The 17846-nt window shown below is 44.3% G+C and overlaps 1 protein-coding gene across 4 annotated transcripts in view; it reads right to left on the bottom strand.

Moving 5' to 3' along the window:
• EML4 (EMAP like 4) overlaps positions 1–12464 on the bottom strand; it is a 264083-nt gene extending 251619 nt beyond the window's left edge. For 3 of the 4 annotated variants that reach the window (XM_073628444.1, XM_073628446.1, XM_073628448.1), the window contains exon 1: positions 12244–12463. In XM_073628444.1, coding sequence (XP_073484545.1) covers positions 12244–12331 — 88 coding nt within the window. In that variant the 5' untranslated portion in view covers positions 12332–12463. Of the gene's footprint in view, positions 1–12243 lie in introns of all 4 variants that reach the window. The other variant, XM_073628449.1, reaches the window with a different exon arrangement.
• Positions 12465–17846: the final 5382 nt, after the last annotated feature.

The raw sequence follows: 17846 nt of genomic DNA, 5'->3' as shown, positions 1-17846 counted from the left end.
AATCTCTCTCTCATAATAGTGGGAGTATATATGCCATGCAATCATCCAGCACTAGTTGTAGATCACACTTGAGCTATGCGTTTAGAACTGGAAGCAATTTAGGATTAGTGTCAGCAACTGTTTACAACAATAAATGAAATGGACGTTAACCATTAAAAATGAACAACAACAAAACCATAAAGGAGTTGAATCAGAATAAGTGGATCAGCAAAAGACTTGGTGCCATTTAAAGGTTTTATTCTTTACAAGGCCCAGCAATCAATATCCAGCGATCGGAGGAAACAGAAGCTTATGACAGACATAATGGACTCAATATTGATGATACCATAAAGAAAACAGACTATGAGAGCAAAGCCATTACTGCCAAAGAACTAGGAATTAAAAAAAAAAAAAAAAAAAAAAAAAAACACTCCAGGAGCAATGCAAAACTGAGCATACTAGTGGTGCTCCAAAACAAAAATTCAGGATGCACTGGGCTGAAACTGAAATTGACAGTTTAAAAAATAAATTATAAAAATCTACAGTATCTCACAAAAGTGAGTACAACCCTGACCCCTCACATTTTTGTAAATCTTTTATTATATCTTTTCATGTGACAACACTGAAGAAATGACACTTTGCTACAATGTAAAGTAGTGAGTGTACAGCTTGTATAACAGTGTAAATTTGCACTACATTTCATAAAAGTGAAAAAATGTCCAAATTAGCCATTTTCCCTCCCCGATGTCATGTGACTTGTTAGTGTTACAAGGTCTCAGCTGTGAATGGGGAGCAAAAAACTGAGGATCTGAAAAAAAAAAAAAAAATTGTTGCTCTACATAAAGATGGCCTAGGCTATAAGAAGATTGCCAAGACCCTGAAACTGAGCTGCATGTGCTCGGCAACATACCCAGGTGGTTTCCTTTGGGAAATAGACATATGAGTGCTGCCAGAATTGCTGCAGAGGTTGAAGTGGTGGTGGGGGGGGGGGGGTTCAGCCTGTCAGTGCTCAGACCATACGCCGCACACTGCATCAAATTGGTCTGCATGGCTGTTGTCCCCAGAAGGAAGCCTCTTCTAAAGATGATGCACAGAAAGCCCGCAAACAGCCTGCAGGATTGCTAGAACCATGTCCTGTGGTCTCATGAGACCAAGATAAACTTATTTGGTTCAGATGGTGTCAAGTGTGTGTGGCGGAAATAAGGTGAGGAGTACAAAGACAAGTGTGTCTTGCCTACAGTCAAGCATGGTGGTTGGGAGTGTTATGGTCTGGGGCTGCATGAGTGCTGCAGTTCATTGAGGGGACCATGAATGCCAACATGTACTGTGACATACTGAAGCAGAGCATGATCCCCTCCCTTCAGAGACTGGGCCGCAGGGCAGTATTCCAACATAACGACCCCAAACACACCTCCAAGATGACCACTGCCTTGCTAAAGAAGCTGAGGGTAAAGGTGATGGACTGGCCAAGCATGTCTCCAGACCTAAACCCTATTGAGCATCTGTGGGGCATCCTCAAGACGGAAGGTGAAGGAGTGCAAGGTCTCTAACATCCACCAACTCGATAGAGACTTTTTAATTAACATCATGAATTTAAAATGAATTTCGGCCAGTATTTGGCACCTTTTGAAGCAGTGTTAAAAATCCTAATTGCATTGAAAACGCAGCAAGAACCCATCAAAAATGCATCCATGTTGTGTTTTTGATGCCTTTGAGTCACATAAGTGCTTCAAAATCCTGGGTGTTTAACAGCCATTATCACCACCTTTTTTTCCCCCTTTCGGAACAATGCTGAAAACCCTATTGTCTCATTTTCCGCGGCCGAAATTTTGGTGCATCACTAGAGCTTACGGTATATGTAACAGCACAACTGCAAATACACATGACCTAACAGTATATATTTAGTAACCATTATGGCATTTACTAAACAAAATTTTTTTCCCTTTTGATCACCTTTTTTAAGGTTTTGCTTAGGCACAATTAACATTTCTAGGTGTTCCCTATAATATAGCAAATCTTCACTTTGAGTTCAGGTGCACATTAAAGTAGAACTAAAAAGGTAAACATTTTTTTTTACCCCCATTTTGGATAGAGATTGGGGGGGGGGGTTATAACCCATCAGATTTTTTTTTTTTTCACCATGTGTGTCCCATTGCAGAGATTTCCCTTTATTTCCTGTCCTATAGCCAAACAGGAAGTGAGATGAAATCCCTGCAAATTAAGGGAATTCCTTGTGGACCCCAAGCTCACCAGGACTACTGTCTCCATTGGAAGATTTCCCCTGGGAACAACCCAAAAAAAAAAATTGGGGTTTATTTTGGTTTCAATTATAACAGTAAACAGGACAAAGAGGAGATTCCCTAATGGGGGCACAGACAGCAATAAAATCTGACAAGTGTTTTTATTCCTTTCCACTCTATCCAAAAAAAAAAAAAGTTATATTTTAAAGGTAAATTAACAGAAAATACTGGCTTATCAATGTAATGGGTGACCTGCATATTGCAGGAGGCTGAAGGCGGCACAGAACACCCCACCTACATTTTAGGGTCCCAGTGTGGTCATCAATAAATCAGGAATCACCTGGATGTGCCAACTACACTACAAAGGTGTGCAAGTCATATGCTTTCCAAGGCCACTGATTCACTTTAAGACCCCTTTTCACATTGGAGGCGTTTTTAAAAATAGCGCGTGTAAAGTGCCGGAAAAACCCTCATCTGAAATCCCAGTGTGAAAGCCGAGTGCTTTCACACTGGAGCGCTGCGCTGGCAGGACGTAAAAAAAAAAAGTCCTGTAAGCAGCATCTTTGCAGCACTTTAGGCGTGGTGAATACACCGCTCATAAAGCGCCCCTGCCCATTGAAATCAATCAGCGGCGGCACTTTTAACACTTTAAAAGCACCCCGCTAGCGCCCAAAAAACGACAGTTAAGAGCCGCTTAAACTATCAGCACTTGTGAAAGGGCTCTAAATAGTAATAATGATATCAGTGTCCTCCTCAGGGTTAAGCAGTGTGCAACTTATATGCGACTCACAAAAATGGTTGGACAGATGTGCAAACATTTTTTCAGGTAAAACAATTGTCTGGACAAAGTTCAGTGGCTTCTATCTGTACCTTTGCCCCATATCTCCAAGTCTTAAAACAGTTTAATGAACTGACGAGACATGATAAACATTATTGCACTGCTCATGCCATGCTATAAATGTTTGCTAAAGCTGGGAACATGTGTGCAAGGTGACTATGGGACATCTACCAGGTCTAGATTTTATCACTCCGTGTTGACAGTTGCCACTATTTGCAATACAATTCCGCACAACTCTCTTGCATAAAATTTGATAGCTAAAGATAAGAGACAGGAATATATAAAAACTAAAAAAAAAAAAAAAAAAAAAAGGGAGAGAGGACTAATTTGTCTGCCAGATGCATTAATTTTAGCGCAAGTTAACCCGTGCATGATTTAGATTATTTTATGTTGTCAAGAGACCTATTCAGTTTACTTGAATTTTTAGAAACACAGATCAACATAAAGAAAAAAAAAGTGTGAAAAGTGCATGCATTTTGCTTACACTAGTAAAGGTGCAACCAAAACAACTTCTTCTGAACAGGCCCTTACTTCAATTTGCATTTTTTCTGGAAAATTTGTTGTTGGGCAGATTTTTACAAAATGTAAATCGTGAATTGCAGCAAAATTGAGGTGAAAACACACTACATGCTTTTCTGCAGCTTCTCCACTGAAGTCTATTGAAGAAAAAAAAAAAAAAATGCATTGATGCGAACGGTTGCATGTTAAAAATAATGTTCTGCATTTCTGCAAAAAGCATGAAAAAGACAAAAATAAATACGGTAAATAAAAAAAAAAAAAAAAAAACCACACACCCATTACTCTTAACTTGAATTTTTGCTTTTCTTTTTTCTTCCTGCGCCACAAGCCTTATTTGCAACTGGGATGGACCGCTTTTCACATTCTGAGCATTTTCCCACCTGGTCTTGTAACTAAAATTTGCTAGTATGCACATACAGTATACTTGTGCATATTTTGCTATTTGCATGCATATACTATCTTAACCACTGGCCTCAGCCTCAGTTCATGTTTTGTACAATACTTGTGGCCCCGGCAGCTCATTTTGTGTCTCCTGTTACCTTTGAAAGACCTAAAAAAAAAAATAACTCTTGAATACGAGAAAAATGAAGAAGACTTTGCAAACTAAACAAACGTTCACTTGAGTTGTGTTATAGAGTGGAAATCCAACCAGATATGAAAATAAACCCAATAATACACCTTAATATTCATTAGCAAAAATAAAAGGTGCATTTACATTTTTGTTCTGCACTGACAAACGAGCAGTAACGTGTGTTGCATTGACAGTACATACATGCAACACACCACCAATTCCCATGCAGCATGATGTGGTATGCTGCTTTAAGGCCACATTCTAAATTAACGGACATTGCGTCACAGCTGTACGAGTGCCATCTCAGGTCCCTGAATGTATATTTAAAGTGGAACTTTATCCATAATGTGATAAACATAATGTTCTTTAGCAAGGAACACACAGTAATAATTAGGCTACCAAAATTAGTGTGTGCTGCAAATAGCCCCCAGCAAGAAGAAACAGGAGCAATGCTGGAGGCAGCCATTTTTCTAAATCGCAGAGCCCCTGTGCAGCAGTAAATCTTTAAGCTGTCAGCAGATTGGCCTCTATGGGCTCTGATTTTAGGCACAGTGCCAAAAAAAAAAAAAGAGAACAGAGCATGTGCAGAATAGGATGAGTGTGTGGTACTGGATTTTAAACAATAGATGCTTGTTTTTAATGTTTTACATAGATATACCTGCAAAAAGGGACCAGCCTGAAGTCATAAAGCAGGACTCATTTTCTGACTAAAGTTCCACTTTAAAACAACATGTATAACTGCATGAAACCATCCATTACTCTAGCCATGCCAACAATGGCACTACCCAACTGCAGTGAAAGGTCATCATCGGCATGATCTGACAATACTGCGTAGCAGAGGTGCCTGGATTGACTGGCTTAAAAGGGCTAGACGTATTTTGGTTAGTAAAACAGCTCAGCAAATACCAATGTAAAAAGGAATCTCCTGGCCTGTCAGTAAAATGGTTAGGGCATAGTGGGGGGCACAGACTAGGAGTCTCATGGCCTGTCAATTGATGCATTGTAAAGCTAACCAAAAGATAGAAAAAAATTCCGTCAGTTTAGCAAAGACCAGACAAATTTTGGTCCATATGTGGTTGCTCCCATTCAATATAAGACGCTCTTACGATTCTGTGGAATGGACTTGCTGGAAAGGTTTTCATGAACAGCCGCAGCCAATGGGCTGCAGCCGCTGATCAGCGTTTTCTGACAGCGGCGAGCCCCACTGTCAGAATACAACGTCTCAGTGGGGAAGATTCCTTTAAATCACCTTGACTGTGTGGATGGAGGAATTTTTTCATTTTTTTTCCCCCGCTGGCTGAATAAAATAAGCCGGTGGTCAAAGGAATAGCAGCCAAAGATCATACTAAAAAGAAATACAGGAGGACTGCGATCTGATCAGTAAACATTCATTTTGGGATTACTTGGTTGCTGCTCATCTCTAAAGAAAAGAGGGAGGAAGGAAGGAAGGAAGGAAGGAAGGAAGGAAGGAAGGAAGGAAGGAAGGAAGGAAGGAAGGAAGGAAGGAAGGAAGGAAGGAAGGAAGGAAGGAAGGAAGGAAGGAAGGAAGGAAGGAAGGAAGGAAGGAAGGAAGGAAGGAAGGAAGGAAGGAAGGAAGGAAGCTTTTAATAAGTTACAGAAAAATTCTGTCCAGCTTTTATCTTTAACTGAAAAGAAGGGGGCCGGTTTTATGTTTATATCAGGTTGGTAACATGAAAACATCTGCATAATGCGTCTTCTTATAACTTCCTGTTCCGGTGAAGCTGTAATGTCACTAAATGGCTACATGTATTCTAATATTGTGCAACATGTAGGCACTTATTATAAACAATAATTACTTTATAGGGCAACAATCTATTATTGGAAAGTCTTTCCTGATGCTCAACCCAAGAAGGAGAACGCAATCACAATGAACAGGAAAGACCATAAACATACTGGGGGGGGGGCGATGCAAACAGGGATCTGTGACCCATTTCTGGCGGTGTGGATGTAGTCAGAAGCCTTTGGCCCCATTCAGGACGAATTCACACCTGAGCGTGTGCGTTTACAGGTGACCCCAAAGAGTTTCAAGCGTATTCAGGATGGAGCAGTTTTGTTTTAGTCAATAGAAAGCTAGTTACTAGGAGAAGATGGTTCTTTAGGCTGGAAAAACTAATGTTCAGATTAGTGCAGCACTAGTCTCTGCACGGCTATGTACAACACAGTGATGTCACTGCTACATTTACATGATAGTAACCGAGTTGTATCCTCTGAAGTTATAGTAAAAAGTTCAGCTTTAACTGATACTATGTAACTCTTGTGACATTCTTGAAGAAATACCACCATATGGGTGAAGGGGAAAGAAGGAGGTAAATAAGACCTCTTCCATGATGGAGTAAACTGTGCCGTGTAAGCAGTGTTGTGTCTGTGGGACAATATAGACCTCTTACCCACACATACATGAATCTGTTGCAAGTTATGCCATTTGTTGCACTACCACGGGACACATTTGTAATGAGCATCTAACATCACTCTTTATGAACTTCACAGACTGATGGGAATCTATACCTGTATCTATGACATTATACACGATAAATGCATGGTAAGCATAGTCTGGGCAGGATACAAGGCATCCCAGGATCAGTGCAAAAAAACCCTAAAGCTCAGACAATAGAACGCAGTGTATTGCAATGAGGAACAATTACACCCAAAGGACAATACACAGATTTCCCCTGAATAGCTCCCAAAAACACCAGCCAGCCTGTCTGCCCTCATCAGCATTTTAATATTTACAGATTAAGCCTAGTCCGATTCGACCTGTCAAATCTGCGGCTATTGCCAGCAATAGCACCATTCAAAAATCGATGGGACACAGACTTTGCGGCACTGCACCGATTCCCAAAAGTAGTTCCTATACTACTTTTGGCAACTTCGGGTGCGATTTCAATAGACATCTGTGCAGGAACCCACACAGAGGTCTGTCAAATCGCCCCCAAAGTCAAACAGCATTGCCGGGTTTAAATTGTGCGAGTTCAGCTGAACTTGCACAATTTCTAACCCCCAGCAATGTGAACCCGGACTTAGAAACATGCATAAAGCTGGTGATAAAAAAGGTCTCATAAGTAACTGACACAAGCAATATAAGAACTGCTCACAGCATCTGCCCTGCAGGAAGGGAGTCTGATTAATGGAAGTGATGAGTACAGAACAAGATTTTCAGACACAAGCTGCAACTAAAAAGGCAATATTTCCATGTTATACAGAGAATAGAAAATCAAAGCTTTAACCACTTCAATACCCCCTTCCTGCCCAGGCCAAAGTTTCAGCGCTGTCACACTTTGAATGACAATCACGCGGTCATGCAACACTGTAGCCAAATGACATTTTTATAATTTCTTCCCCCCAAATAGAGATTTCTTTTGGTGGTATTTGATCACCTCTGTGGTTTTTATTTTTTGTGCTTTAAACAAAAAAAAAAAAAAAATATATATATATATATATATATATATATATATATATATATATATATATATATATATATATATATATATATATATATATATATATATATATATATATATATATATATATATATATATATATTCAGTTTAGGCCCATATGAATTCTTCTACTTTTTTTTCCCCCAAAAATATCGCAATAAGCGTATATAGATTGGTTTGCGCAAAAGTTATAGCGCCTACAAAATAGGGGATAGATTTATGGCATTTTTATCTTTTTTTTTTTTTTACTAGTAATGGCAGCAATCTGTGATTTTTTTTATCGTGACTGACATTGTGGCAGACATAGACACTTTTGACACCATTTTGGGACCATTCACGTTTGCACAGCGATCGGTACTATAAAAATGCACCGATTACTCTATAAATGTCACTGGCAGGGAAGGGGTTAACACTAGGGGGCGATCAAGGGGTTAACTGTGTTCCCTAGGGAGTGATTCTAACTGTGGGGGGACTGACTATAGGAGGAGACCGATCGGTGTTCGTACTTAGTATGAACACACAATCTAATCTCCTCTCCTCTGCCAGGACATAGATCTGTGTGTTTACAGACACACAGATCCACTAGTCCTGCTCTGCAATGAACGATCGCGAGTGCCTGGCTGTCGTCGCGGCAGCCGGGCACGCGCATCGGCTCCTCGGTGATGGGAGATCCCATCTGCGGACGTCATATGTCTATGGGCGGGTAAGGAAGTGGTTAAACGTGAAGATGCTGCATCCATGTGTTGGCCAAACCAGAAGGGAGATCACAGTGATCCACACTATGTGAGACATCAGACCACTCATCATCGACTGTGTGGGGGGAGATTTACTAAAACCGGAGAGTGCAAAATCTGGCGTAGCTCTGTATAGAAACCAATCATCTTCCAGGTTTTATTGTCAAAGCTTAATTGAACAAGCTGAAGCTAGAAGCTGATTGGCTACCATGCACAGCTGCACCAGTTTTAGTAAATCTCCCCTTATGTACCTATGGCTTAGGCTCCATTCACATCTTAGCAATTTGGAATCTCAGGCAGAATCCAGCAAAACGCAGGTCGCGTTTGCAATGCCATTGTTTCTCAATGGCAGCCCAAACGTGGTATAATTTCACAGGGATTGTAGAAAATCACAGAAAAAAAAAAAAAAAAAAAAAAAAAAAAAAAAAAAAAAAAAAAACGCAATGCGAAACGCACCAGTCTCTGTGCCAAAATTTGATACATGAGCTTCTTTGGTGCATTTTTGGAGCAAAGGGAGACCCTCAAAAAAACCACAGCGCATCAGGTGTTGCTGCTGTAGGTTCAGGTGTGAATGGAGCCAAAACATTCCACGGACTGTCCCAACTTTACTAAAATACTATGCTACCAATTTGCATCAAATAAAACAAAGATTATCTGTCAGCCAATACCCCATTGTTCTGGGTATTCAGTAATCATCCAGTGGTGTAAACAAGACTCCCTTCTTATACTGAAACTGACAAAGTGCCCAGAGGTTGTGCCAAATAACGGAGCCTCTATTCACACTTGGCTGCCCTGAAGGGTGACAATGCTCAAGATGAAGGATCCTATTGTCCTCAATGGGACCGGTCACATCTGAACATTGGGGGAAGATTTGCTAAAACTGAAGCACACAGAATGTGGTGCAGCTTGTGCATGGTAACCAATCAGCTTCCAGGTTTTATGGGCAAAGCTTAATTGAACAAGCTGAAGATAGAAGATGATTGGTTACCAAGAACAGCTGCTCCAGGATTGTGTGTTTCAGTTTTAGTAAATCTCCCCCGTTGTGTTGTCCGTTTGAAGCTTGAAAAAGTACATAAGCTTTCTTGGGGCTGAATCCCCCATAGACCCTAATGGGAATGCTTGAAAAATGTGTATTTATTCTCACATCCCAGTTAAAAGTCTACGGATCCATATACACTTATCTGTCCTATACTGCAACTCGTGCAAAAGAAAAGCGCCATTGAGAATGACAGTGGCAGGAATTTTTAGATTCCTGCAGCTGTTTTTTCCACCTGCGAGCATCATGTCTGGACAGTCACAGATCGCTGCGACCAACGCCAACCTGTCATTTAAAAAAAAAAAAAGGTGGAAAAAACAGCTGCAGGAATTGGCAGACTCTTGCTGCTCTCATTCACATCAGCCCTAGTCCCCCATGTGAATGTAACCTAAACTGTCTGGCTGCACTCACAAGTGTGTTTGAGGGCCGTTCACACTAGAATGCTGTGCGGGGAAACAGCTTTCTGTGTTGGTTTCCCACACTGCATTCAAATCGCACTGCCTTGTGATCTGCGGCAGACATCGGTGCTAAGTTAACGACAAAGCAAATGCAGTTTGCCAGCACCAGAACGCAATTTGGTTGCTGTGCTTTTCCAAAAGTAGTACATGCACCGCTTTTGGTGAGGTGCAGTGCGATCGCAGCTCATTCAAAATGAACGGGCTGAAGTTGCACTGCACACAGAATAGCACGCAAATCATGCCGAAACATTCAGTGCATTCCTGTGCGATTCGCATGCAGTTCCTAGTGTGAAGGGTCCCTTACATATAATATGTGCACACAGCCCTGACCTCAACCTGACAGAACACCTTTAGGATGAATTTAGAGCGGAGACTGCGAGCCAGGCCTTCTCGTCCAACCTCAGTGCCGGACCTCACAAAACGCACTTCTGGAAGAACGATCAAACATTCCCATAGACACACTCCTAAACCTTATGGACAGCCTTCCCAGAAGAGTTGGAGAATATAGCTGCAAAGGGTGTAGGGGCAACTCAATACTGAACCCTACGGACTGAGAGATACCATTAAAGTTCATGTGCGTGCAAGCGTCCCAATACTTTTGGTAATATAGTGTATGTGTAACTAACAGTTTTCCAATGGAGTAATACCCAACTAAGAAGCCGTCTTGGTTCAAACAGAGGCATCAGGTGAAAAGGGCGATTACCACCTGTCCAACGTGTATACAACAATATATAGAAAATTATAGCTATATTTTTATTAAAAATATAGGAGAGATAGGTATAGAGAGATCTGATCTATATTTGTTTTATTATTTATATTCCCCCCCCCCCGCACTTTGTGTGACGTAAATATCAGGGTTGCTCCTCCACAAAGAAATATCCATACAAATAAAACAGGTATAGGAGGCAATCAATCATCGACCTTACAGGGGAGGGAAGTCCGAGCAACAGTATTTTATTGGAGCTCAGTCCCTGCGATACATGTATTGGAGTTTTGTATGAATAGATCTGTCTATATTGAACAGGTAGATAAAATCCATGGCAATACATAAATCATATAGGAACACACACATGGCTTCCATAGCGCTGCACATAAGGCCATTGATAGGTGGGGATGTATTCTCCAGGCTGGATTCATCTGGATATGGAATGCTGGCACCCTGAATAGGATTTAGATGTGAATATACTGTATGTGTGCGTATAGGGTGGGAGCCCCCTATAGACCGTGTGGGGTGGGAGCCCCCTATAGACCGTATAGGGTGGGAGCCCCCTATAGACCGTATAGGGTGGGGTGGGAGCCCCCTATAGACCGTATAGGGTGGGGTGGGAGCCCCCTATAGACCGTATAGGGTGGGGTGGGAGCCCCCTATAGACCGTATAGGGTGGGGTGGGAGCCCCCTATAGACCGTATAGGGTGGGGGTGGGAGCCCCCTATAGACCGTATAGGGTGGGGTGGGAGCCCCCTATAGACCGTATAGGGTGGGGTGGGAGCCCCCCTATAGACCGTATAGGGTGGGGTGGGAGCCCCCCTATAGACCGTATAGGGTGGGGTGGGAGCCCCCCTATAGACCGTATAGGGTGGGGTGGGAGCCCCCCTATAGACCGTATAGGGTGGGGTGGGAGCCCCCTATAGACCGTATAGGGTGGGGTGGGAGCCCCCTATAGACCGTATAGGGTGGGGTGGGAGCCCCCTATAGACCGTATAGGGTGGGGTGGGAGCCCCCTATAGACCGTATAGGGTGGGGTGGGAGCCCCCCTATAGACCGTATAGGGTGGGGTGGGAGCCCCCCTATAGACTGTGCGCGTACAGGGTGGGAGCCCCCTATAGACTGTATAGGATGGGGTGGGAGCCCCCTATAGACCGTATAGGGTGGGGTGGGAGCCCCCCTATAGACTGTGCGCGTACAGGGTGGGAGCCCCCTATAGACTGTATAGGATGGGGTGGGAGCCCCCTATAGACTGTATAGGGTGGGGTGGGAGCCCCCTATAGACCGTATAGGATGGGGTGGGAGCCCCCTATAGACCGTATAGGATGGGGTGGGAGCCCCCTATAGACCGTATAGGGTGGGGTGGGAGCCCCCTATAGACTGTGCGACTGGAAGAGACCACAATATATAAATAAGGTAGATCTGACATGAATGTAAATCCTCGGAGTCTCATCTGTAGGTGATGATCACATAGAGGAGGAGGAGAGGATCCTCCACACATGAAGACAGATCAGGACTGGTATATGGGGGGGGTCGGTCCCATTATTAGTATACATGATATCAGGACCGGCGGTCAGCCCCCGGTAGAGGTAAGTGGGGGGGGGGGAGGGGGGACGTCGGGACAGGCGGTCCCATTATTAGCACACATGGTATGAGGAGAGGCGGGGAGCCCCCCGGTATTATGATCAGCTCTCTATCACTCACCCAGGCTGCCGGCGAATCCGTCCATGGCGGGGTGTGCAGGGTGGCGGGCTCCCTCCTGGATGGGGTTGAGGTTTGCCGTCTCTCTCATTCAGTCAGACGGACCCGCAGTGAGGTGGATGTCTCCGCTCCCGCCTCCGTCTGTCACCGCTGCCGGCCTCACCGCCTCCTGTCTGCCCGGTGCTGGATTTTTTTTTTCCTGGAATAACTTTATTGCGAGCAAAGCCTGACAGACACACAGCTGACTGGGAGGAGAAACTATAATTAAGTGGAGGAGAGGAGAGCTCAGTGTGTGCGAGGGGATCACATCCCCCTCATCGTCATTCTCCTCCTCCTCATTCCTCTAAGTGTGACCCCAATACCAGATTCCTCTGAGTTTGACCCCAATACCAGATCTCTCTGAGTTTGACCCCAATACCAGATTCCTCTGAGTTTGACCCCAATACCAGATCTCTCTGAGTTTGACCCCAATACCAGATTCCTCTGAGTTTGACCCCAATACCAGATCTCTCTGAGTTTGACCCCAATACCAGATCTCTCTGAGTTTGACCCCAATACCAGATTCCTCTGAGTTTGACCCCAATACCAGATCTCTCTGAGTTTGACCCCAATACCAGATCTCTCTGAGTTTGACCCCAATACCAGATTCCTCTGAGTGTAACCCCAATACCAGATTCCTCTGAGTTTGACCCCAATACCAGATCCCTCTGAGTTTGACCCCAATACCAGATCCCTCTGAGTGTGATCCCAATACCAGATCCCTCTGAGTGTGATCCCAATACCAGATCCCTCTGAGTGTGATCCCAATACCAGATCCCTCTGAGTGTGATCCCAATACCAGATCCCTCTGAGTGTGATCCCAATACCAGATCCCTCTGAGTGTGATCCCAATACCAGATCCCTCTGAGTGTGATCCCAATACCAGATCCCTCTGAGTGTGATCCCAATACCAGATCCCTCTGAGTGTGATCCCAATACCAGATCCCTCTGAGTGTGATCCCAATACCAGATCCCTCTGAGTGTAACCCCAATACCAGATTCACCTGAGTGTGACCCCAATACCAGATTCCTTGGAGCGTGACCCCAATACCAGATCCCTCTTTGTGTGACACCGCTCATCAGTTTTATCACTTACATCCCTCCCCTAGCAGCTCAGATCATTCTGTCCATCTTGGTTTCCCAGACCCTTGTATGTTGGTGGTCCCGATTCTCTTGCCAGTCATGGTACTTCAGATGCTTTGACCCAGTACTACAGACCTCTTTGTTTTCTTGATGCTCCAGATCCCTTTGCCCCTTCTGGTTTCCCAGACCTTTCTGCCTCTTGGTTCTCTACCTCCCTCTGCCCACCTTAGTGTCCCTGATCCTTCTATCTCCATTGGTGCCTTAGATCCTTCACCTGTTCTTGGTGCTCTAGATCCCTTTGCCAGTCTTCATGCTCCAGATCCTTCTTACTTTCCATGTGCTCTAGACCCCTCTGCCTTCCTTGGTTTTCTACCTACCTCTACCCTCTTGGTAGTCAAGTCGCCTTGGCCCCCGAGCTCCATATCTTCTCCGCCTCTCTTAGTAATACAATTCTCATTTTCTTGGTGCTCAAGAGCTTTTTTTTTTTTTTTTTTTTTTTGTACCCCATATCCCTTTGCCTCTTTTGATGGTCCAGATCCCTCCTCCCATCTTGGTGCTCCAGGTCCCCCACCTTTCTTTATAGTCCAAATTCCTTTTCCAGTCTTGGCGGCCCAGATCCCTCTGTCATTTTTGGTGCTCTAGATCATTTTGTCTCTCTTCATGCTCCCGCTGCCTTTCTTGGTGCTTCAGATCCTTCTGCCCCTTCTAGTTCCACAGACCCCTCTGCCTCTATTGGTTCTCTGCTTGGTGGCTTAATTCCATTTGCCCCTCTTGGTGCTCCATATCCAGCTGCCTCTCTTAGTGCCACAGATCTCTTTGTTTTCTTGGTGCTTAAGATCTGTTTGCTTTATTTGTACTAGAGATCCCTTGCCCCTCTCAGTGCTACAGATCGCTTTGGTATTTTTGGTTCTCATGATCCCTCTGCCTGTTTTGGTCTCCCAGATTCCTTTGCCTATCTTAGTGGCCCAAATCCCTCTACATCTATTGAAAAATGTGGGGAACTAATGCGCAAACCACAGGGGACAAAGCAAATGATAATTTACAACCTAACAAAATAGCTGCCAACATAGGAGTGTTCTCACACCGGATAAAAGCAAATGGTAAAAAAGGTAATGTGGCGCTTACTAAACTAACCAAAGTAAAAATAGAAACATCTTTGGAAATTCCAAAGGGGTAAATCCGAAGAGATAAAGCGTCCTTAGATTACTCTCTCATCAAATTGTATAGCCAGAGATTAACAAACCAATGCTATATCAATAAATGAATGAATGACCATCCCAAACAGGTGAATGAATAAATAACTTGATAAAACACTTAATGGAAAATGACTGAAATCCTAAAAAATGAACGGGGTCCTATAAATCATTATAAGATGAACAATCAAATAGCAGATAATAATCAGAAAATAATAATAAACAATAATAAATAATAATAAACAATTAATAATAAATATACATCTACTGGTGCCCCAGATCCATCTACCATTCTTTTTGCTCTAGATGCCTTTGCCACTTTTCATGCTCCATGTTCCTTTGCCTCTCTTGGTGCTCCAGATCCCTCTGCCTCTTCTGGTTTCCCAGACCCCTATGCCTCTCTTGGTTCACTACTTCCCTCATGGTGGCCCAGTTCCCTTTGTCTCTCTTGGTGCTTCAGATCTCTCTGTCCCTTTTGGTTTCTCAGACCTTTCTGCCTCTCTTGGTTCTCTACCTCCCTCTGCCCATTCTTGGTGCTCTAGATTCTTTTGCTAGTCTTCATGCTCCAGATCCTTCTGCCTTTCCATGTGCTCTAGACCCCTCTGCCTTCCTTTGTTTTTTTCTGCCTACCTCTAACCTCTTGGTAGCCCAGTCCCCTTTGCCTCTCTTGGTGCTCCATATCTCTTTGCCTCTCTTAGTGATATCATTCTTGTTTTCTTGGTGCTGAAGAAGAGCTCTTTGTCTTTTTTTTTACCCCAGATCCCTTTGCCTCTCTTGATGGTCCAGATCCCTTCCCCCATCTTGGGGGCACAGATCTATTTGCCTCACTTTGTGCTCCAGATCATTTTGCCTCTTTTAGTACTGCAGATGTCTTTGTTTTCTTGGCGCTCAAGATCTCTGTATCTCTCTTGATATCCCAAATTCCTTTGCCTGTCTTGGTGGCCAATATCTCTCTACCTTTTTTTGTCCCAAATCCAGGGCTTTATTTCTGTCGGAACGCGGTGGAACAGCATTCCGCCACCTCTGGCAACCCTGTCCTCTCCACCCAGTCACTGAACACAGAAGGCGGTAGAGGAGGTTTTTGCGCTACCCGCTTCCTCCACCAGCTTCTGTGTCCTATTGTCAGGACATGTGTACGTATATGTCAGTCAGTGCCTGAGTCCCCACGCCGCAACCACTGCATTTTTTTATTTTTCTGGAGAGTCAGGAGTTGCGGCTCCTATCCCACCCAGCCCTGTGGCTCCCGTCCTGCCCATCCCTGCCCTGTCTCCCTGTCAGACGTGTGTAGCTTGGAGCCGAGTGAAGTGTTCTACCAGAACTGCACTGTGTTGCAAAAAAGCCTGTATACTCTAAACTGACCAATGATAGCTGCACCGCAAGCTATGGAGAGGAGGGGAGTGCACCGAAAACTATGGAGGGAAGGGGGTGGGGGAGTGGCATCTGCAGGGGAGGTGATAGCTGTGGACCGCAATGGGGGTGAATTTGTGAAGAGGGGGGTGAAGTTGTTACAGCTGGAAAGGGGGAGAGGTTGTGCAAAGTGAGAGCTGAGTAGTGGGGAGGGGGGGCAGGTGGTACGGTGGCAAGAGCTGGTAAGGGGGGGGGGGGTTGGCAGGTTGTTTGAAGGTGACAGGGGGTGAAGAGGCGAAAGTTGGAGAGCTGAAGAGATGAAAGCTGTGGATTGGGGTAATCTGTAGATGTGGGTGCAGTAGTGAAATGTGGAAGGAGAATAGAGACAAGCAGTAATTGTGGACTGGAAGTGTAAGCTGTAGATGTGGGGCTGCATAGTTGAGTTGTTGACAGGGGGTACAAAAGTGAGTTGTGGGGGTGCTAAGACGACATGTGGACAGGGGTGCAGAATTCAGGAGGGACAGGGAAAAGAAGAGATGTCTTGCATACGGAGGGAAGAAGTGGTGAGTAGCGAATAGGGGGAAGTGGAAGTGGTGAGCTGCAGACAGGGGGGGAGAGAAGTGGTGAGCTGCAGACAGGGGAGAGAGAAGTGGTGAGCTGCAGACAGGGGGGAGAGAAGTGGTGAGTTGCGGACTGAGGGAAGAAGAGGTGAGCTGTGGATTGAAGGAAGAAGAGGTGAGCTGTGGACTGAGGGAAGAAGAGGTGAGCTACGGGGGGAAGAAGAGGTGAGCCATGGACTGAGGGAAGAAGAGGTGAGCTATGGGGGAAAGAGGAGGTGAGCCGTGGACTAAGGGAAGAAGAGGTGAGCTACGGGGGGAAGAAGAGGTGAGCCGTGGACAGGAGGGAAGAAGAGGTGAGCTGTGGACAGGAGGTAAGAAGAGGTGAGCTGTGGACAGGAGAGAAGAAGAGGTGAGCTGTGGACTGAGGGAAGAAGAAGTGAGCTATGGGGGGAAGAAGAGGTGAGCTATGGACTGAGGGAAGAAGTGGTGAGCTACGGGCAGGGCCTGGACTGGGTATAAAAACCAGCCCTGGAAAAAATGTCATACCAGCCCCATAGCATTATTATACCAGCCCAACATCATAACCATCATAACGTCATTATTTCCTTGTTCATGAAAGGGAAAACCATGCATTTTAAAGCACATTTGAAGAGTGTAGTTTATATATATATATATCTATATATATATCTATATATAGATATATAGATATATATATATAGATATATATATATATATATATATATATATATATATATATATATATATATAGAAGGCAGGTATAGAAGCACAAAGAGCTATATATATAATATATATAAAAAAGCAAATTCCAGTTAAAAGTGGTAAAATTGGATCATCGTCAAGGGGCACCCCAGGAACGTGGGGGGGCTCTGGTTTCCAGAGACCACCTTCCACAGAAAGAATGGGGGGGGTTACTGATATAAGGGGGAAACCTTTATATCAGTGCCCCCTTATATTATTGTATTCACTCCCCCCTCAGACTTGCCTGGCGGCGCTGTCACTGACCTCCTCTGAGGTACACAGTGCAGGGCTCAGTTAGACGGCTCCAGGTTGGTGACTCTGGTTTTATCCTATAGTCTCCTCTCCACAGTCCACACATGTTTTACTTCTCCCATGACCCCCATCCTGGCGGCACTCCCACTCTTGCCTCCTCTCCAGACTCCCCCTCAGAGACTGCAGACATGATATAAGACAGGAGATGGTCAGAGGTTGCGAACATGGTACAAGAGATTGTTAGAGACTGAGGATAGAATACAAGAGATGGCTAGAGACTGAGGAAATGATACAAGAGATGGCTAGAGACTGTAGACATGATACAAGAGATGGCTAGAGACTGAGGACATGATACAAGAGATGGCTAGAGACT

This window comes from Aquarana catesbeiana, linkage group LG04 (genome assembly GCF_042186555.1).
Source record: "Aquarana catesbeiana isolate 2022-GZ linkage group LG04, ASM4218655v1, whole genome shotgun sequence".
Lineage (NCBI taxonomy): Eukaryota > Metazoa > Chordata > Amphibia > Anura > Ranidae > Aquarana > Aquarana catesbeiana.
Note: the sequence above shows the minus strand (reverse complement) of the source record. Positions and strands in the feature narration are given on the sequence as shown.